General features: G+C 50.6%; 1 protein-coding gene across 6 annotated transcripts in view; it reads right to left on the minus strand.

Annotated features, from left to right (window-relative positions):
* tbpl1 (TBP-like 1) overlaps nt 1-22,369 on the minus strand; it is a 29,045-nt gene that overhangs the window by 1,670 nt on the left and 5,006 nt on the right. For all 6 annotated transcript variants that reach the window (XM_055885626.1, XM_055885621.1, XM_055885625.1 and 3 more), the window contains exons 3-7: nt 21,749-22,044; nt 20,633-20,715; nt 17,080-17,143; nt 2,946-3,049; nt 719-813 (exon numbers count right to left, since the gene is read on the minus strand). In XM_055885626.1, the coding sequence (XP_055741601.1) occupies nt 719-813; nt 2,946-3,049; nt 17,080-17,143; nt 20,633-20,715; nt 21,749-21,883 (481 nt within the window). In that variant the 5' untranslated portion in view covers nt 21,884-22,044. The remainder of the gene's footprint in view (nt 1-718; nt 814-2,945; nt 3,050-17,079; nt 17,144-20,632; nt 20,716-21,748; nt 22,045-22,369) is intronic.

A 22,369-nucleotide genomic window follows, 5' to 3' on the forward strand; every position in this document is an offset into this window, starting at 1 on the left:
GGTAAGGCTGTCGCTGGACGGTGTGTGTGTGTGTGTGTACCTGTGAAGGTAAGGCTGTCACTGGACAGTGTGTGTGTGTGTGTGTACCTGTGATGGTAAGGCTGTCGCTGGACAGTGTGTGTGTACCTGTGATGGTAAGGCTGTCGCTGGACGGTGTGTGTGTGTGTGTGTGTACCTGTGATGGTAAGGCTGTCGCTGGACAGTGTGTGTGTACCTGTGATGGTAAGGCTGTCGCTGGACAGTGTGTGTGTGTGTGTGTACCTGTGAAGGTAAGGCTGTCACTGGACAGTGTGTGTGTGTGTGTGTACCTGTGATGGTAAGGCTGTCGCTGGACAGTGTGTGTGTACCTGTGATGGTAAGGCTGTCACTGGACAGTGTGTGTGTGTGTGTGTACCTGTGATGGTAAGGCTGTCGCTGGACAGTGTGTGTGTACCTGTGATGGTAAGGCTGTCGCTGGACGGTGTGTGTGTGTACCTGTGATGGTAAGGCTGTCGCTGGACAGTGTGTGTGTGTACCTGTGATGGTAAGGCTGTCACTGGACAGTGTGTGTGTACCTGTGATGGTAAGGCTGTCGCTGGACAGTGTGTGTGTGTACCTGTGATGGTAAGGCTGTCGCTGGACAGTGTGTGTGTGTACCTGTGATGGTAAGGCTGTCGCTGGACAGTGTGTGTGTGTACCTGTGATGGTAAGGCTGTCGCTGGACGGTGTGTGTGTGTACCTGTGATGGTAAGGCTGCCAGTAGAGAAGACCTGGACGGTGGCCTTGAGGGTTTTGATCCTGTAGGTGGCAGCGGGGTGGAGCTCTGGCTCATAGCTAAACACACACACACACACACACACACACACACACAAACAGCCTTTCAGGAAGTATTCACACCCCTTGACGTTTTCACATTTTGTTGCGTTACAGCTTGAATTTAAAATGGATTAAATTGGGATTGTGTCACTGATCGACACACAATAACCACATAATGTCAACGTGGAATCATGTTTAGACATTTTTACAAATTACTTAAAAAATGAAAAGCTGAAATGTATTCAGCCCCTTTTATGACAAGCCTGAACAAGTTCAGGAGTAAAAATAAGTTGGATGGACTCACTCTGTGTGCAATAATAGTGTTTAACCTGATTTTTGAATGACTAACTCGTCTCTGTACTCCAACACATATAATTATCTTTAAGGTCCCTCAGTCGAGCAGGGAATTTCACAACACAGATTCAACCACAAAGACCAGGGAGGTTTTCCAAAGTCTCGCAAAGAAGGGCACCTACTGGTAGATGGGTAAGCAAAAACCAAAAAAAAGCATCATTTGAATATATCTCTTTGAGCATGGTGAAGTTATTAATTAGTTGCCGGAGAGGAAGGAAACCGCTCAAGGATTTCACCATGATGGTGACTTGAAAACAGTTCCAGAGTTTAAATGGCTGTGATTGGATAAAACTGGGATGGATCAACAACATTGTAGTTACTCCACAATACTAACCTGAATGACTGAGTGAAGAGGAAGCCTGTACAGAATAAAAAATATTCAAAAACATGCATCCTGTTTGCAATAAGACACTAAAGTAAAACTGCAAAAATTTAGATTAGTGTCCTGTCCAGGGGGTGTCCTGTACATCAAGCTGTCTCACTATAAAAACAGGAGATAGACTAGTGTCCTGTCCAGGGGGTGTCCTGGTACATCAAGCTGTCTCACTACAGAAACAGGAGATAGACTAGTGTCCTGTCCAGGGGGTGTCCTGGTACATCAAGCTGTCTCACTACAGTAACAGGAGATAGACTAGTGTCCTGTCCAGGGGCTGTCCTGGTACATCAAGCTGTCTCACTACAGAAACAAGAGATAGACTAGTGTCCTGTCCAGGAGGTGTCCTGTACATCAAGCTGTCTCACTACAGAAACAGGAGAGAGACTAGTGTCCTGTCCAGGGGGTGTCCTGTACATCAAGCTGTCTCACTACAGAAACAGGAGATAGACTAGTGTCCTGTCCAGGCGGTGTCCTGGTACATCAAGCTGTCTCACTACAGAAACAGGAGATAGACTAGTGTCCTGTCTAGGGGATGTCCTGTACATCAAGCTGTCTCACTACAGAAACAGGAGATGGACTAGTGTCCTGTCCAGGGGGTGTCCTGTACATCAAGCTGTCTCACTACAGAAACAGGAGATGGACTAGTGTCCTGTCCAGTGGGTGTCCTGTACATCAAGCTGTCTCACTACAGAAACAGGAGATAGACTAGTGTCCTGTCCAGGGGGTGTCCTGGTACATCAAGCTGTCTCACTACAGTAACAGGAGATGGACTAGTGTCCTGTCCAGGGGGTGTCCTGGTACATCAAGCTGTCTCACTACAGTAACAGGAGATAGACTAGTGTCCTGTCCAGGCGGTGTCCTTGTACATCAAGCTGTCTCACTACAGAAACAGGAGATGGACTGGTGTCCTGTCCAGGGGGTGTCCTGTACATCAAGCTGCCTCACTACAGTAACAGGAGATAGACTAGTGTCCTGTACATCAAGCTGTCTCACTACAGAAACAGGAGATAGACTAGTGTCCTGTCCAGGGGGTGTCCTGGTACATCAAGCTGTCTCACTACAGAAACAGGAGATAGACTAGTGTCCTGTCCAGGGGGTGTCCTGTACATCAAGCTGTCTCACTACAGAAACAGGAGATAGACTAGTGTCCTGTCCAGGGGGTGTCCTGTACATCAAGCTGTCTCACTACAGAAACAGGAGATAGACTTCTGCCCTATGGGTCGTTCTGGCTGGGACACCCTTTACTATAGAAAGGCCTCATCTACACGGTCAGACACTGCTGTGTTGAGAGTGGAGATCTGTGGCAATGGTTGTTGCGGTGACAGTGTGTGTGTGTGTGTGTGTGTGTGTGTGTGTGTGTTTGTGTGTGTGTGTGTGTGTGTGTTTTCCATTGCCGGGGTGACGACGTAGTCCGTTTTACCTAGCGATGGGCCGGTTGTTCTTGGTGAAGTCGATGAGTCGGATGGCGAAGGGCATGGAGCACACAGCCAGGACGTTCACCACCTTGAACTCTGAGAACCTCACCTACACACACACCCCACACCCCACACACACCACACACACACCAAACACACACCACACACACCACACACACCACACACACATAGAGACATGCCCACACACACCACACACACACACCACACACACATAGAGACATGCCCACACACACCACACACACCACACACACATAGAGACATGCCCACACACACCACACACACACACACCACACACACGTTAGTTTGTGGTGGGCTGTAGTTAGGTCTCGAATCCCAATTCCTTATGGAATCAACACATTCACAAGGAATCGATTCCTGTCATTTTAATGCCGTTTTGTGATTTAGATTGTTTACACTTGAGTCATTTAGCAGGTGGTATTTTCTGCCCTCGTAAAAATTCCCCCCCCCCCCCCCCCGGTGGGAATTAAACCCAAAACCCTGGCATTGCAAGTACCACGCTCTACCAACTGAACCACACGGGTCAGTGCCACGCTCTACCAACTGAACCACACGGGTCATGAACAGGTCAGTACCACGCTCTACCAACTGAACCACACGGGTCAGTACCACGCTCTACCAACTGAACCACACGGGTCATGTACAGCTTAGTACCACGCTCTACCAACTGAACCACACAGGTCAGTACCACGCTCTACCAACTGAACCACACGGGTCATGTACAGCTTAGTACCACGCTCTACCAACTGAACCACACGGGTCAGTACCACGCTCTACCAACTGAACCACACGGGTCATGTACAGCTTAGTACCACGCTCTACCAACTGAACCACACGGGTCATGAACAGGTCAGTACCACGCTCTACCAACTGAACCACACGGGTCAGTACCACGCTCTACCAACTGAACCACACGGGTCATGTACAGCTTAGTACCACGCTCTACCAACTGAACCACACAGGTCAGTACCACGCTCTACCAACTGAACCACACGGGTCAGTGCCACGCTCTACCAACTGAACCACACGGGTCATGAACAGGTCAGTACCACGCTCTACCAACTGAACCACACGGGTCAGTACCACGCTCTACCAACTGAACCACACGGGTCATGTACAGCTTAGTACCACGCTCTACCAACTGAACCACACAGGTCAGTACCACGCTCTACCAACTGAACCACACGGGTCATGTACAGCTTAGTACCACGCTCTACCAACTGAACCACACGGGTCAGTACCACGCTCTACCAACTGAACCACACGGGTCATGTACAGCTTAGTACCACGCTCTACCAACTGAACCACACGGGTCATGAACAGGTCAGTACCACGCTCTACCAACTGAACCACACGGGTCAGTACCACGCTCTACCAACTGAACCACACGGGTCATGTACAGCTTAGTACCACGCTCTACCAACTGAACCACACAGCTTAGTACCACGCTCTACCAACTGAACCACACGGGTCAGTACCACGCTCTACCAACTGAACCACACGGGTCAGTACCACGCTCTACCAACTGAACCACACGGGTCAGTACCACGCTCTACCAACTGAACCACACGGGTCATGTACAGCTTAGTACCACGCTCTACCAACTGAACCACACGGGTCAGTACCACGCTCTACCAACTGAACCACACGGGTCATGTACAGCTTAGTACCACGCTCTACCAACTGAACCACACGGGTCAGTACCACGCTCTACCAACTGAACCACACGGGTCAGTACCACGCTCTACCAACTGAACCACACGGGTCAGTACCACGCTCTACCAACTGAACCACACGGGTCAGTACCACGCTCTACCAACTGAACCACACGGGTCAGTGCCACGCTCTACCAACTGAACCACACGGGTCATGTACAGGTTAGTACCACGCTCTACCAACTGAACCACACGGGTTAGTACCACGCTCTACCAACTGAACCACACGGGTCAGTACCACGCTCTACCAACTGAACCACACGGGTCAGTACCACGTTCTACCAACTGAACCACACGGGTCAGTACCACGCTCTACCACCTGAACCACACGGGTCAGTACCACGCTCTACCAACTGAACCACACGGGTCAGTACCACGCTCTACCAACTGAACCACACGGGTCAGTACCACTCTCTACCAACTGAACCACACGGGTCATGAACAGGTTAGTACCACGCTCTACCAACTGAACCACACGGGTCATGTACAGCTTAGTACCACGCTCTACCAACTGAACCACACGGGTCTTGTACAGCTTAGTACCACGCTCTACCAACTGAACCACACGGGTCATGTACAGCTTAGTACCACGCTCTACCAACTGAACCACACGGGTCATGTACAGCTTAGTACCACGCTCTACCACCTGAACCACACGGGTCATGTACAGGTCAGTACCACGCTCTACCAACTGAACCACACGGGTCATGTACAGGTTAGTACCACGCTCTACCAATTGAACCACACGGGTCAGTACCACGCTCTACCAACTGAACCACACGGGTCATGTACAGCTTAGTACCACGCTCTACCAGCTGAACCACACGGGTCATGTACAGGTCAGTACCACGCTCTACCAACTGAACCACACGGGTCATGTACAGCTTAGTACCACGCTCTACCAACTGAACCACACGGGTCAGTACCACGCTCTACCAACTGAACCACACGGGTCATGTACAGCTTAGTACCACGCTCTACCAACTGAACCACACGGGTCAGTACCACGCTCTACCAACTGAACCACACGGGTCATGTACAGGTTGGTACCACGCTCTACCAACTGAACCACACGGGTCAGTACCACGCTCTACCAACTGAACCACACGGGTCATGTACAGGTTAGTACCACGCTCTACCAACTGAACCACACGGGTCATGTACAGGTTAGTACCACGCTCTACCAACTGAACCACACGGGTCAGTACCACGCTCTACCAACTGAACCACACGGGTCATGTACAGGTCAGTACCACGTTCTACCAACTGAACCACACGGGTCAGTACCACGCTCTACCAACTGAACCACACGGGTCATGTACAGGTTAGTACCACGCTCTACCAACTGAACCACACGGGTCATGTACAGGTTAGTACCACGCTCTACCAACTGAACCACACGGGTCAGTACCACGCTCTACCAACTGAACCACACGGGTCATGTACAGCTTAGTACCACGCTCTACCAACTGAACCACACGGGTCATGTACAGCTTAGTACCACGCTCTACCAACTGAACCACACGGGTCATGTACAGGTCAGTACCACGCTCTACCAACTGAACCACACGGGTTAGTACCACGCTCTACCATCTGAACTACACGGGTTAGTACCACGCTCTACCAACTGAACCACACGGGTCATGTACAGGTCAGTACCACGCTCTACCACCTGAACCACACGGGTCAGTACCACGCTCTACCAACTGAACCACACGGGTCATGTACAGGTCAGGACCACGCTCTACCAACTGAACCACACGGGTCATGAACAGGTTAGTACCACGCTCTACCAACTGAACCACACGGGTCATGTACAGGTCAGTACCACGCTCTACCAACTGAACCACACGGGTCATGTACAGGTCAGTACCACGCTCTACCAACTGAACCACACGGGTCAGTACCACGCTCTACCAACTGAACCACACGGGTCATGTACAGCTTAGTACCACGCTCTACCAACTGAACCACACGGGTCATGTACAGGTTGGTACCACGCTCTACCAACTGAACCACACGGGTCATGTACAGCTTAGTACCACGCTCTACCAACTGAACCACACGGGTCATGTACAGGTCAGTACCACGCTCTACCAACTGAACCACACGGGTCATGTACAGGTCAGTACCACGCTCTACCAACTGAACCACACGGGTTAGTACCACGCTCTACCAACTGAACCACACGGGTTAGTACCACGCTCTACCAACTGAACCACACGGGTCATGTACAGGTTAGTACCACGCTCTACCAACTGAACCACACGGGTCATGTACAGGTCAGTACCACGCTCTACCAACTGAACCACACGGGTTAGTACCACGCTCTACCAACTGAACCACATGGGTTAGTACCACGCTCTACCAACTGAACCACACGGGTCATGTACAGGTCAGTACCACGCTCTACCAACTGAACCACACGGGTCATGTACAGGTCAGTACCACGCTCTACCAACTGAACCACACGGGTCATGCAGTAGGTCTGGTGGGTCATGTACAGGTTAGTACCACGCTCTACCAACTGAACCACACGGGTCATGCAGTAGGTCTGGTGGGTCATGTACAGGTTAGTACCACACTCTACCAACTGAACCACACGGGTCATGCAGTAGGTCTGGTGGGTCATGTACAGGTTAGTACCACGCTTTACCAACTGAACCACACGGGTCATGTACAGGTCAGTACCACGCTCTACCAACTGAACCACACGGGTCATGTACAGGTTAGTACCACGCTCTACCAACTGAACCACACGGGTCATGTACAGGTTAGTACCACGCTCTACCAACTGAACCACACGGGTCAGTACCACGCTCTACCAACTGAACCACACGGGTCATGTACAGCTTAGTACCACGCTCTACCAACTGAACCACACGGGTCATGTACAGGTTGGTACCACGCTCTACCAACTGAACCACACGGGTCATGTACAGGTTGGTACCACGCTCTACCAACTGAACCACACGGGTCATGTACAGCTTAGTACCACGCTCTACCAACTGAACCACACGGGTCATGTACAGGTCAGTACCACGCTCTACCAACTGAACCACACGGGTTAGTACCACGCTCTACCACACGGGTCATGTACAGGTCAGTACCACGCTCTACCAACTGAACCACACGGGTCATGTACAGGTTGGTACCACGCTCTACCAACTGAACCACACGGGTCATGCAGTAGGTCTGGTGGGTCATGTACAGGTTAGTACCACGCTCTACCACCTGAACCACACGGGTCATGTACAGCTTAGTACCACGCTCTACCAACTGAACCACACGGGTCATGTACAGGTTAGTACCACGCTCTACCAACTGAACCACACGGGTCATGTACAGGTCAATACCACGCTCTACCAACTGAACCACACGGGTCATGTACAGGTTAGTACCACGCTCTACCAACTGAACCACACGGGTCATGTACAGGTCAGTACCACGCTCTACCAACTGAACCACACGGGTCATGTACAGGTTAGTACCACGCTCTACCAACTGAACCACACGGGTCATGTAGTGCAGTAGGTCTGGTGGGTCATGTACAGGTTAGTACCACGCTCTACCAACTGAACCACACGGGTCATGTACAGGTCAGTACCACGCTCTACCAACTGAACCACACGGGTCATGCAGTAGGTCTGGTGGGTCATGTACAGGTTAGTACCACGCTCTACCAACTGAACCACACGGGTCATGCAGTAGGTCTGGTGGGTCATGTACAGGTTAGTACCACACTCTACCAACTGAACCACACGGGTCATGCAGTAGGTCTGGTGGGTCATGTACAGGTTAGTACCACGCTTTACCAACTGAACCACACGGGTCATGTACAGGTCAGTACCACGCTCTACCAACTGAACCACACGGGTCATGTACAGGTTAGTACCACGCTCTACCAACTGAACCACACGGGTCATGTACAGGTTAGTACCACGCTCTACCAACTGAACCACACGGGTCAGTACCACGCTCTACCAACTGAACCACACGGGTCATGTACAGCTTAGTACCACGCTCTACCAACTGAACCACACGGGTCATGTACAGGTTGGTACCACGCTCTACCAACTGAACCACACGGGTCATGTACAGGTTGGTACCACGCTCTACCAACTGAACCACACGGGTCATGTACAGCTTAGTACCACGCTCTACCAACTGAACCACACGGGTCATGTACAGGTCAGTACCACGCTCTACCAACTGAACCACACGGGTTAGTACCACGCTCTACCACACGGGTCATGTACAGGTCAGTACCACGCTCTACCAACTGAACCACACGGGTCATGTACAGGTTGGTACCACGCTCTACCAACTGAACCACACGGGTCATGCAGTAGGTCTGGTGGGTCATGTACAGGTTAGTACCACGCTCTACCACCTGAACCACACGGGTCATGTACAGCTTAGTACCACGCTCTACCAACTGAACCACACGGGTCATGTACAGGTTAGTACCACGCTCTACCAACTGAACCACACGGGTCATGTACAGGTCAATACCACGCTCTACCAACTGAACCACACGGGTCATGCAGTAGGTCTGGTGGGTCATGTACAGGTTAGTACCACGCTCTACCAACTGAACCACACGGGTCATGTACAGGTTAGTACCACGCTCTACCAACTGAACCACACGGGTCATGTACAGGTCAGTACCACGCTCTACCAACTGAACCACACGGGTCATGTACAGGTTAGTACCACGCTCTACCAACTGAACCACACGGGTCATGTAGTGCAGTAGGTCTGGTGGGTCATGTACAGGTTAGTACCACGCTCTACCAACTGAACCACACGGGTCATGTAGTGCAGTAGGTCTGGTGGGTCATGTAGTGCAGTAGGTCTGGTGGGTCATGTAGTGCAGTAGGTCTGGTGGGTCATGTAGTGCAGTAGGTCTGGTGGGTCATGTAGTGCAGTAGGTCTGGTGGGTCATGTAGTGCAGTAGGTCTGGTGGGTCATGTAGTGCAGTAGGTCTGGTGGGTCATGTAGTGCAGTAGGTCTGGTGGGTCATGTAGTGCAGTAGGTCTGGTGGGTCATGTACAGGTTAGTACCACGCTCTACCAACTGAACCACACGGGTCATGTACAGCTTAGTACCACGCTCTACCAACTGAACCACACGGGTCATGTACAGCTTAGTACCACGCTCTACCACCTGAACCACACGGGTCATGTACAGGTCAGTACCACGCTCTACCAACTGAACCACAAAGGTCATGTACAGGTTAGTACCACGCTCTACCAATTGAACCACACGGGTCAGTACCACGCTCTACCAACTGAACCACACGGGTCATGTACAGCTTAGTACCACGCTCTACCAGCTGAACCACACGGGTCATGTACAGGTCAGTACCACGCTCTACCAACTGAACCACACGGGTCATGTACAGCTTAGTACCACGCTCTACCAACTGAACCACACGGGTCAGTACCACGCTCTACCAACTGAACCACACGGGTCATGTACAGCTTAGTACCACGCTCTACCAACTGAACCACACGGGTCAGTACCACGCTCTACCAACTGAACCACACGGGTCATGTACAGGTTGGTACCACGCTCTACCAACTGAACCACACGGGTCAGTACCACGCTCTACCAACTGAACCACACGGGTCATGTACAGGTTGGTACCACGCTCTACCAACTGAACCACACGGGTCAGTACCACGCTCTACCAACTGAACCACACGGGTCATGTACAGGTTAGTACCACGCTCTACCAACTGAACCACACGGGTCATGTACAGGTTAGTACCACGCTCTACCAACTGAACCACACGGGTCAGTACCACGCTCTACCAACTGAACCACACGGGTCATGTACAGGTCAGTACCACGTTCTACCAACTGAACCACACGGGTCAGTACCACGCTCTACCAACTGAACCACACGGGTCATGTACAGGTTAGTACCACGCTCTACCAACTGAACCACACGGGTCATGTACAGGTTAGTACCACGCTCTACCAACTGAACCACACGGGTCAGTACCACGCTCTACCAACTGAACCACACGGGTCATGTACAGCTTAGTACCACGCTCTACCAACTGAACCACACGGGTCATGTACAGCTTAGTACCACGCTCTACCAACTGAACCACACGGGTCATGTACAGGTCAGTACCACGCTCTACCAACTGAACCACACGGGTTAGTACCACGCTCTACCATCTGAACTACACGGGTTAGTACCACGCTCTACCAACTGAACCACACGGGTCATGTACAGGTCAGTACCACGCTCTACCACCTGAACCACACGGGTCAGTACCACGCTCTACCAACTGAACCACACGGGTCATGTACAGGTCAGGACCACGCTCTACCAACTGAACCACACGGGTCATGAACAGGTTAGTACCACGCTCTACCAACTGAACCACACGGGTCATGTACAGGTCAGTACCACGCTCTACCAACTGAACCACACGGGTCATGTACAGGTCAGTACCACGCTCTACCAACTGAACCACACGGGTCAGTACCACGCTCTACCAACTGAACCACACGGGTCATGTACAGCTTAGTACCACGCTCTACCAACTGAACCACACGGGTCAGTACCACGCTCTACCAACTGAACCACACGGGTCATGTACAGGTCAGTACCACGTTCTACCAACTGAACCACACGGGTCAGTACCACGCTCTACCAACTGAACCACACGGGTCATGTACAGGTTAGTACCACGCTCTACCAACTGAACCACACGGGTCATGTACAGGTTAGTACCACGCTCTACCAACTGAACCACACGGGTCAGTACCACGCTCTACCAACTGAACCACACGGGTCATGTACAGCTTAGTACCACGCTCTACCAACTGAACCACACGGGTCATGTACAGCTTAGTACCACGCTCTACCAACTGAACCACACGGGTCATGTACAGGTCAGTACCACGCTCTACCAACTGAACCACACGGGTCATGCAGTAGGTCTGGTGGGTCATGTACAGGTTAGTACCACGCTCTACCAACTGAACCACACGGGTCATGCAGTAGGTCTGGTGGGTCATGTACAGGTTAGTACCACACTCTACCAACTGAACCACACGGGTCATGCAGTAGGTCTGGTGGGTCATGTACAGGTTAGTACCACGCTTTACCAACTGAACCACACGGGTCATGTACAGGTCAGTACCACGCTCTACCAACTGAACCACACGGGTCATGTACAGGTTAGTACCACGCTCTACCAACTGAACCACACGGGTCATGTACAGGTTAGTACCACGCTCTACCAACTGAACCACACGGGTCAGTACCACGCTCTACCAACTGAACCACACGGGTCATGTACAGCTTAGTACCACGCTCTACCAACTGAACCACACGGGTCATGTACAGGTTGGTACCACGCTCTACCAACTGAACCACACGGGTCATGTACAGGTTGGTACCACGCTCTACCAACTGAACCACACGGGTCATGTACAGCTTAGTACCACGCTCTACCAACTGAACCACACGGGTCATGTACAGGTCAGTACCACGCTCTACCAACTGAACCACACGGGTTAGTACCACGCTCTACCACACGGGTCATGTACAGGTCAGTACCACGCTCTACCAACTGAACCACACGGGTCATGTACAGGTTGGTACCACGCTCTACCAACTGAACCACACGGGTCATGCAGTAGGTCTGGTGGGTCATGTACAGGTTAGTACCACGCTCTACCACCTGAACCACACGGGTCATGTACAGCTTAGTACCACGCTCTACCAACTGAACCACACGGGTCATGTACAGGTTAGTACCACGCTCTACCAACTGAACCACACGGGTCATGTACAGGTCAATACCACGCTCTACCAACTGAACCACACGGGTCATGCAGTAGGTCTGGTGGGTCATGTACAGGTTAGTACCACGCTCTACCAACTGAACCACACGGGTCATGTACAGGTTAGTACCACGCTCTACCAACTGAACCACACGGGTCATGTACAGGTCAGTACCACGCTCTACCAACTGAACCACACGGGTCATGTACAGGTTAGTACCACGCTCTACCAACTGAACCACACGGGTCATGTAGTGCAGTAGGTCTGGTGGGTCATGTACAGGTTAGTACCACGCTCTACCAACTGAACCACACGGGTCATGTAGTGCAGTAGGTCTGGTGGGTCATGTAGTGCAGTAGGTCTGGTGGGTCATGTAGTGCAGTAGGTCTGGTGGGTCATGTAGTGCAGTAGGTCTGGTGGGTCATGTAGTGCAGTAGGTCTGGTGGGTCATGTAGTGCAGTAGGTCTGGTGGGTCATGTAGTGCAGTAGGTCTGGTGGGTCATGTACAGGTTAGTACCACGCTCTACCAACTGAACCACACGGGTCATGTACAGCTTAGTACCACGCTCTACCAACTGAACCACACGGGTCATGTACAGCTTAGTACCACGCTCTACCACCTGAACCACACGGGTCATGTACAGGTCAGTACCACGCTCTACCAACTGAACCACACGGGTCATGTACAGGTTAGTACCACGCTCTACCAATTGAACCACACGGGTCAGTACCACGCTCTACCAACTGAACCACACGGGTCATGTACAGCTTAGTACCACGCTCTACCAGCTGAACCACACGGGTCATGTACAGGTCAGTACCACGCTCTACCAACTGAACCACACGGGTCATGTACAGCTTAGTACCACGCTCTACCAACTGAACCACACGGGTCAGTACCACGCTCTACCAACTGAACCACACGGGTCATGTACAGCTTAGTACCACGCTCTACCAACTGAACCACACGGGTCAGTACCACGCTCTACCAACTGAACCACACGGGTCATGTACAGGTTGGTACCACGCTCTACCAACTGAACCACACGGGTCAGTACCACGCTCTACCAACTGAACCACACGGGTCATGTACAGGTTAGTACCACGCTCTACCAACTGAACCACACGGGTCATGTACAGGTTAGTACCACGCTCTACCAACTGAACCACACGGGTCAGTACCACGCTCTACCAACTGAACCACACGGGTCATGTACAGGTCAGTACCACGTTCTACCAACTGAACCACACGGGTCAGTACCACGCTCTACCAACTGAACCACACGGGTCATGTACAGGTTAGTACCACGCTCTACCAACTGAACCACACGGGTCATGTACAGGTTAGTACCACGCTCTACCAACTGAACCACACGGGTCAGTACCACGCTCTACCAACTGAACCACACGGGTCATGTACAGCTTAGTACCACGCTCTACCAACTGAACCACACGGGTCATGTACAGCTTAGTACCACGCTCTACCAACTGAACCACACGGGTCATGTACAGGTCAGTACCACGCTCTACCAACTGAACCACACGGGTTAGTACCACGCTCTACCATCTGAACTACACGGGTTAGTACCATGCTCTACCAACTGAACCACACGGGTCATGTACAGGTCAGTACCACGCTCTACCACCTGAACCACACGGGTCAGTACCACGCTCTACCAACTGAACCACACGGGTCATGTACAGGTCAGGACCACGCTCTACCAACTGAACCACACGGGTCATGAACAGGTTAGTACCACGCTCTACCAACTGAACCACACGGGTCATGAACAGGTCAGTACCACGCTCTACCAACTGAACCACACGGGTCATGTACAGGTCAGTACCACGCTCTACCAACTGAACCACACGGGTCAGTACCACGCTCTACCAACTGAACCACACGGGTCATGTACAGCTTAGTACCACGCTCTACCAACTGAACCACACGGGTCATGTACAGGTTGGTACCACGCTCTACCAACTGAACCACACGGGTCATGTACAGCTTAGTACCACGCTCTACCAACTGAACCACACGGGTCATGTACAGGTCAGTACCACGCTCTACCAACTGAACCACACGGGTCATGTACAGGTCAGTACCACGCTCTACCAACTGAACCACACGGGTTAGTACCACGCTCTACCAACTGAACCACACGGGTTAGTACCACGCTCTACCAACTGAACCACACGGGTCATGTACAGGTTAGTACCACGCTCTACCAACTGAACCACACGGGTCATGTACAGGTCAGTACCACGCTCTACCAACTGAACCACACGGGTTAGTACCACGCTCTACCAACTGAACCACATGGGTTAGTACCACGCTCTACCAACTGAACCACACGGGTCATGTACAGGTCAGTACCACGCTCTACCAACTGAACCACACGGGTCATGTACAGGTCAGTACCACGCTCTACCAACTGAACCACACGGGTCATGCAGTAGGTCTGGTGGGTCATGTACAGGTTAGTACCACGCTCTACCAACTGAACCACACGGGTCATGCAGTAGGTCTGGTGGGTCATGTACAGGTTAGTACCACACTCTACCAACTGAACCACACGGGTCATGCAGTAGGTCTGGTGGGTCATGTACAGGTTAGTACCACGCTTTACCAACTGAACCACACGGGTCATGTACAGGTCAGTACCACGCTCTACCAACTGAACCACACGGGTCATGTACAGGTTAGTACCACGCTCTACCAACTGAACCACACGGGTCATGTACAGGTTAGTACCACGCTCTACCAACTGAACCACACGGGTCAGTACCACGCTCTACCAACTGAACCACACGGGTCATGTACAGCTTAGTACCACGCTCTACCAACTGAACCACACGGGTCATGTACAGGTTGGTACCACGCTCTACCAACTGAACCACACGGGTCATGTACAGGTTGGTACCACGCTCTACCAACTGAACCACACGGGTCATGTACAGCTTAGTACCACGCTCTACCAACTGAACCACACGGGTCATGTACAGGTCAGTACCACGCTCTACCAACTGAACCACACGGGTTAGTACCACGCTCTACCACACGGGTCATGTACAGGTCAGTACCACGCTCTACCAACTGAACCACACGGGTCATGTACAGGTTGGTACCACGCTCTACCAACTGAACCACACGGGTCATGCAGTAGGTCTGGTGGGTCATGTACAGGTTAGTACCACGCTCTACCACCTGAACCACACGGGTCATGTACAGCTTAGTACCACGCTCTACCAACTGAACCACACGGGTCATGTACAGGTTAGTACCACGCTCTACCAACTGAACCACACGGGTCATGTACAGGTCAATACCACGCTCTACCAACTGAACCACACGGGTCATGCAGTAGGTCTGGTGGGTCATGTACAGGTTAGTACCACGCTCTACCAACTGAACCACACGGGTCATGTACAGGTTAGTACCACGCTCTACCAACTGAACCACACGGGTCATGTACAGGTCAGTACCACGCTCTACCAACTGAACCACACGGGTCATGTACAGGTTAGTACCACGCTCTACCAACTGAACCACACGGGTCATGTAGTGCAGTAGGTCTGGTGGGTCATGTACAGGTTAGTACCACGCTCTACCAACTGAACCACACGGGTCATGTAGTGCAGTAGGTCTGGTGGGTCATGTAGTGCAGTAGGTCTGGTGGGTCATGTAGTGCAGTAGGTCTGGTGGGTCATGTAGTGCAGTAGGTCTGGTGGGTCATGTAGTGCAGTAGGTCTGGTGGGTCATGTAGTGCAGTAGGTCTGGTGGGTCATGTAGTGCAGTAGGTCTGGTGGGTCATGTAGTGCAGTAGGTCTGGTGGGTCATGTAGTGCAGTAGGTCTGGTGGGTCATGTACAGGTTAGTACCACGCTCTACCAACTGAACCACACGGGTCATGTAGTGCAGTAGGTCTGGTGGGTCATGTAGTGCAGTAGGTCTGGTGGGTCATGTAGTGCAGTAGGTCTGGTGGGTCATGTAGTGCAGTAGGTCTGGTGGGTCATGTAGTGCAGTAGGTCTGGTGGGTCATGTAGTGCAGTAGGTCTGGCGGGTCATGTAGTGCAGTAGGTCTGGCGGGTCATGTAGTGCAGTAGGTCTGGCGGGTCATGTAGTGCAGTAGGTCTGGTGGGTCATGTAGTGCAGTAGGTCTGGCGGGTCATGTAGTGCAGTAGGTCTGGTGGGTCATGTAGTGCAGTAGGTCTGGTGGGTCATGTAGTGCAGTAGGTCTGGCGGGTCATGTAGTGCAGTAGGTCTGGCGGGTCATGTAGTGCAGTAGGTCTGGCGGGTCATGTAGTGCAGTAGGTCTGGTGGGTCATGTAGTGCAGTAGGTCTGGCGGGTCATGTAGTGCAGTAGGTCTGGTGGGTCATGTAGTGCAGTAGGTCTGGTGGGTCATGTAGTGCAGTAGGTCTGGTGGGTCATGTAGTGCAGTAGGTCTGGTGGGTCATGTAGTGCAGTAGGTCTGGTGGGTCATGTAGTGCAGTAGGTCTGGTGGGTCATGTAGTGCAGTAGGTCTGGCGGGTCATGTAGTGCAGTAGGTCTGGTGGGTCATCTCGTACCTTGAAGCCCAGTTTCTGTAGGGTGCGAGCTAACCTCCGGGCTCCCTGCTTAGCCTCATCCTCGCTGGGGACACAGAGAGACACAGTGACACAGATCAGTGTGTGTGTGTGTAAGCGCATGTGTACTTGGTAGTGTTGGTGTGTTGCGTGTGTGTATATTGTAGTGTGTGTGTGTGTAGTCTGGTGTGTGTATATTGTGGTGTGTGTGTGTGTAGTCTGGTGTGTGTGTAGTCTGGTGTGTGTATATTGTGGTGTGTGTGTAGTCTGGTGTGTGTATATTGTGGTGTGTGTGTAGTCTGGTGTGTGTATATTGTGGTGTGTGTGTAGTCTGGTGTGTGTATATTGTGGTGTGTGTGTAGTCTGGTGTGTGTATATTGTGGTGTGTGTGTATTGTGGTGTGTGTGTATTGTGGTGTGTGTGTGTATTGTGGTGTGTGTGTGTATTGTGGTGTGTGTGTGTATTGTGGTGTGTGTGTGTGTATTGTGGTGTGTGTGTGTATTGTGGTGTGTGTGTGTATTGTGGTGTGTGTGTGTAGTCTGGTGTGTGTGTGTAGTCTGGTGTGTGTGTGTAGTCTGGTGTGTGTGTGTGGTCTGGTGTGTGTGTGTGTGGTCTGGTGTGTGTGTGTGGTCTGGTGTGTGTGTATATTGTGGTGTGTGTGTGTGTGTGTGTGTGTGTGTGTGTGTGTGTGTGTGTGTGTATTGTGGTGTGTGTGTATATTGTGGTGTGTGTGTGTGTAGCCTGGTGTGTGTATATTGTGGTGTGTGTGTGTGTGTGTGTAGTCTGGTGTGTGTGTGTGTGTGTGTAGTCTGGTGTGTGTATATTGTGGTGTGTGTGTAGTCTGGTGTGTGTATATTGTGGTGTGTGTGTGTGTGTGTGTGTGTGTGTGTGTGTGTGTGTGTGTGTGTGTGTGTGTGTGTAGTCTGGTGTGGTGTGTGTGTGTATATGTGTAGTCTGGTGTGTGCATATTGTGGTGTGTGTAGTCTGGTGTATGTGTATTGTGGTGTGTGTAGTCGTGTGTGTGTGTATATTGTGGTGTGTGTGTGTAGTCTGGTGTGTGTATATTGTGGTGTGTGTGTGGAGTCTGGTGTGGTGTGTGTGTGTGTATGTGTAGTCTGGTGTGTGCATATTGTGGTGTGTGTGTAGTCTGGTGTGTGCATATTGTGGTGAGTGTAGTCTGGTGTATGTGTATTGTGGTGTGTGTGTGTGTGTGTGTAGTCTGGTGTGTGTATATTGTGGTGTGTGTGTAGTCTGGTGTGTGTATATTGTGGTGTGTGTGTGTAGTCTGGTGTGTGTATATTGTGGTGTGTGTGTGTAGTCTGGTGTGTGTATATTGTGGTGTGTGTGTAGTCTGGTGTGTGTATATTGTGGTGTGTGTGTAGTCTGGTGTGTGTATATTGTGGTGTGTGTGTAGTCTGGTGTGTGTATATTGTGGTGTGTGTGTAGTCTGGTGTGTGTATATTGTGGTGTGTGTGTAGTCTGGTGTGTGTATATTGTGGTGTGTGTGTAGTCTGGTGTGTGTATATTGTGGTGTGTGTGTAGTCTGGTGTGTGTATATTGTGGTGTGTGTAGTCTGGTGTGTGTATATTGTGGTGTGTGTAGTCTGGTGTGTGTATATTGTGGTGTGTGTGTGTATATTGTGGTGTGTGTGTGTATATTGTGGTGTGTGTAGTCTGGTGTGTGTATATTGTGGTGTGTGTAGTCTGGTGTGTGTATATTGTGGTGTGTGTAGTCTGGTGTGTGTATATTGTGGTGTGTGTGTGTATATTGTGGTGTGTGTGTAGTCTGGTGTGTGTATATTGTGGTGTGTGTGTGTATATTGTGGTGTGTGTGTGTATATTGTGGTGTGTGTGTAGTCTGGTGTGTGTATATTGTGGTGTGTGTAGTCTGGTGTGTGTATATTGTGGTGTGTGTAGTCTGGTGTGTGTATATTGTGGTGTGTGTAGTCTGGTGTGTGTATATTGTGGTGTGTGTGTGTGTGTATATTGTGGTGTGTGTGTGTGTGTGTATATTGTGGTGTGTGTAGTCTGGTGTGTGTATATTGTGGTGTGTGTGTGTAGTCCGGTGTGTGTATATTGTGGTGTGTGTGTGTAGTCCGGTGTGTGTATATTGTGGTTTGTGTGTGTAGTCTGGTGTGTGTATATTGTGGTTTGTGTGTGTAGTCTGGTGTGTGTATATTGTGGTGTGTGTGTGTGTGTATATTGTGGTGTGTAGTCTGGTGTGTGTATATTGTGGTGTGTGTGTGTGTGTATATTGTGGTGTGTGTGTGTGTGTGTATATTGTGGTGTGTGTGTGTGTGTGTATATTGTGGTGTGTGTAGTCTGGTGTGTGTATATTGTGGTGTGTGTATTGTGGTGTATGTGTATTGTGGTGTGTGTGTATATTGTGGTGTGTGTGTATGTATATTGTGGTGTGTGTAGTCTGGTGTGTGTATATTGTGGTGTGTGTAGTCTGGTGTGTGTATACTGTGGTGTGTGTGTGTGTATATTGTGGTGTGTGTAGTCTGGTGTGTGTATATTGTGGTGTGTGTATTGTGGTGTGTGTGTGTGCGTGTGTATGTTGTGGTGTGTGTGTATGTTGTGGTGTGTGTGTATGTTGTGGTGTGTGTGTGTATGTTGTGGTGTGTGTGTGTGTGTGTATGTTGTGGTGTGTGTGTGTGTGTGTATGTTGTGGTGTGTGTGTGTGTGTGTATGTTGTGGTGTGTGTGTGTGTGTGTGTGTTGTGGTGTGTGTGTGTGTGTGTGTATGTTGTGGTGTGTGTGTGTGTGTGTATATGTTGTGGTGTGTGTGTGTGTGTGTATGTTGTGGTGTGTGTGTGTGTGTGTATGTTGTGGTGTGTGTGTGTGTGTGTATGTTGTGGTGTGTGTGTGTGTGTGTATGTTGTGGTGTGTGTGTGTGTGTGTATGTTGTGGTGTGTGTGTGTGTGTGTGTGTTGTGGTGTGTGTGTGTGTGTGTGTATGTTGTGGTGTGTGTGTGTGTGTGTATATGTTGTGGTGTGTGTGTGTGTGTGTATGTTGTGGTGTGTGTGTGTGTGTGTATGTTGTGGTGTGTGTGTGTGTGTGTATGTTGTGGTGTGTGTGTGTGTGTGTATGTTGTGGTGTGTGTGTGTGTGTGTATGTTGTGGTGTGTGTGTGTGTGTGTATGTTGTGGTGTGTGTGTGTGTGTGTATGTTGTGGTGTGTGTGTGTGTGTGTATGTTGTGGTGTGTGTGTGTGTGTGTATGTTGTGGTGTGTGTGTGTGTGTGTGTGTTGTGGTGTGTGTGTGTGTGTGTGTGTTGTGGTGTGTGTGTGTGTGTGTATGTTGTGGTGTGTGTGTGTGTGTGTATGTTGTGGTGTGTGTGTGTGTGTGTATGTTGTGGTGTGTGTGTGTGTGTGTATGTTGTGGTGTGTGTGTGTGTGTGTGTGTTGTGGTGTGTGTGTGTGTGTGTGTGTTGTGGTGTGTGTGTGTGTGTGTGTGTTGTGGTGTGTGTGTGTGTGTGTGTGTGTGTGTGTGTGTGTGTGTGTGTGTGTGTGTGTGTGTGTGTGTGTGTGTGTTGTGGTGTGTGTGTGTGTGTGTACCTGGTAGCGCCAGTACAGATAATTTTCCCTGAAGACCAGATGGAAGCGGTGACCCTGGGTTTGCGTAGTTTCATCAGGACTTTCTGGATGTCACACACACACACAGGATAGAACTATACAATACACACTGTCCTTACATAGTTACTAGTCACAGAGCACCTAAAGGACTCTACAAACTCTACGCAAACAGAACACCGGGGAGTCATATACGGCCCGGTCCAAAGACGTATCTGCACAAAAGTGCGTAGAACTAAGCAGAGTAACACAGTATGTAGATCCATTAAGCCTAGGGCACCAGTTGAGAGTTGATCAGACTGTACACGCGCCGGGTTCCCTCAAAAGCAAAAACGCCCCGGGTTCCCTCAAAAGCAAAAACGCCCCGGGTTCCCTCAAAAGCAAAAACGCCCCGGGTTCCCTCAAAAGCAAAAACGCCCCGGGTTCCCTCAAAAGCAAAAACGCCCCGGGTTTCCCACAAAGCAAAAACGCCCCGGGTTCCCTCAAAGCAAAAACGCGCCGGGTTCCCTTGAGATCACAAAACTCTAGAAACCTTGAGAGGAATACCGGAAAAGCCAAATCTCCGGCCAACTGAGTTGAAAGGTGAAACAACATTACAGGTGGTGTCCTCAACATAGACATAGAACAGGACTGGAACCTACAACCCTGGCTATTTGACTGGTAAAACTCATGGGTTCACTCACAATGGCTGCCTGGTATTGTGGTGCAATAACTTCCATGGTAATGTAAAATTTTCATTCAAATGATGCTAACTGATGTGCCTCATGCAATAGATTGTATTTATTGTAAAGTCAGTTGAGTTGATTCAACAAATTACAGAAAAATATTGAGGAATACACTTCCTGATTTTACTTCCTGCTTTCCTCATAAGCTATGTTTAAAAAAACAAAAAACAAGTTAAGACTAATAATTCCACACGGAAGTGTTTGAAAATAAACAAATTCACGACAAGCGCCGTTGCTAACTAGCAAAGCTGGTTCCATTGTTGCAAAGAGTTATGGGATATTAGAATCCTGTAGTCTTAACCTGTATTATTTTACCTAGCTCTTATGTGTACACTCAAAATGGCCGCCAGTCCACCCATTATGTATCTGTCCTTACCCCATATTCAGGTTTAAAGATTACGTTGACCCCCTCCAGAGCGATGGTGCGCAGGTTGAGGTGGCAGCGTGTCCTGAAAACGGCCACCACGTTGGTGATTATGATATCCAACGCCACGTCATTACTGGGCTCCATGGGGACCCACTGGACCGGAGCACTGTGAGTGGCTGGGCCTGGGTGGCTGGGTGGCTGAGCCTGGGTGGGCGGGCCTGGGTGCCTGGGTGGCTGGGTGGCTGAGCGGGCCTGGCTGACAGGAAGTGGATTACAGGTGCATGGCAACCGCCTGGATGCGAACACTAGAAATCACAGAGACAGACATCCCTAGTCTTAGATATCTCATTCCGCTAGCTAGATGAATGAATGGAGCCTTTGTCTTCTTCACCAATAGCCATTTGATATCACAGCATCTCAAATTAGGAGTGCTGGTCTAAGATCAGTTTTACATTTCAGATCATAATGAATCAGATTACATGGACCGGGGGGGGACCTGATCCTAGATCATAATGAATCAGATTACATGGACTGTGGGGGGGGGGGGGGGGGCCTGATCCTAGATCCTAGATCATAATGAATCAGATTACATGGACTGTGGGGGGGGGGGGGGGGGGACCTGATCCTAGA

The sequence above is a fragment of the Salvelinus fontinalis genome, chromosome 27 (genome assembly GCF_029448725.1).
Source record: "Salvelinus fontinalis isolate EN_2023a chromosome 27, ASM2944872v1, whole genome shotgun sequence".
NCBI lineage: Eukaryota > Metazoa > Chordata > Actinopteri > Salmoniformes > Salmonidae > Salvelinus > Salvelinus fontinalis.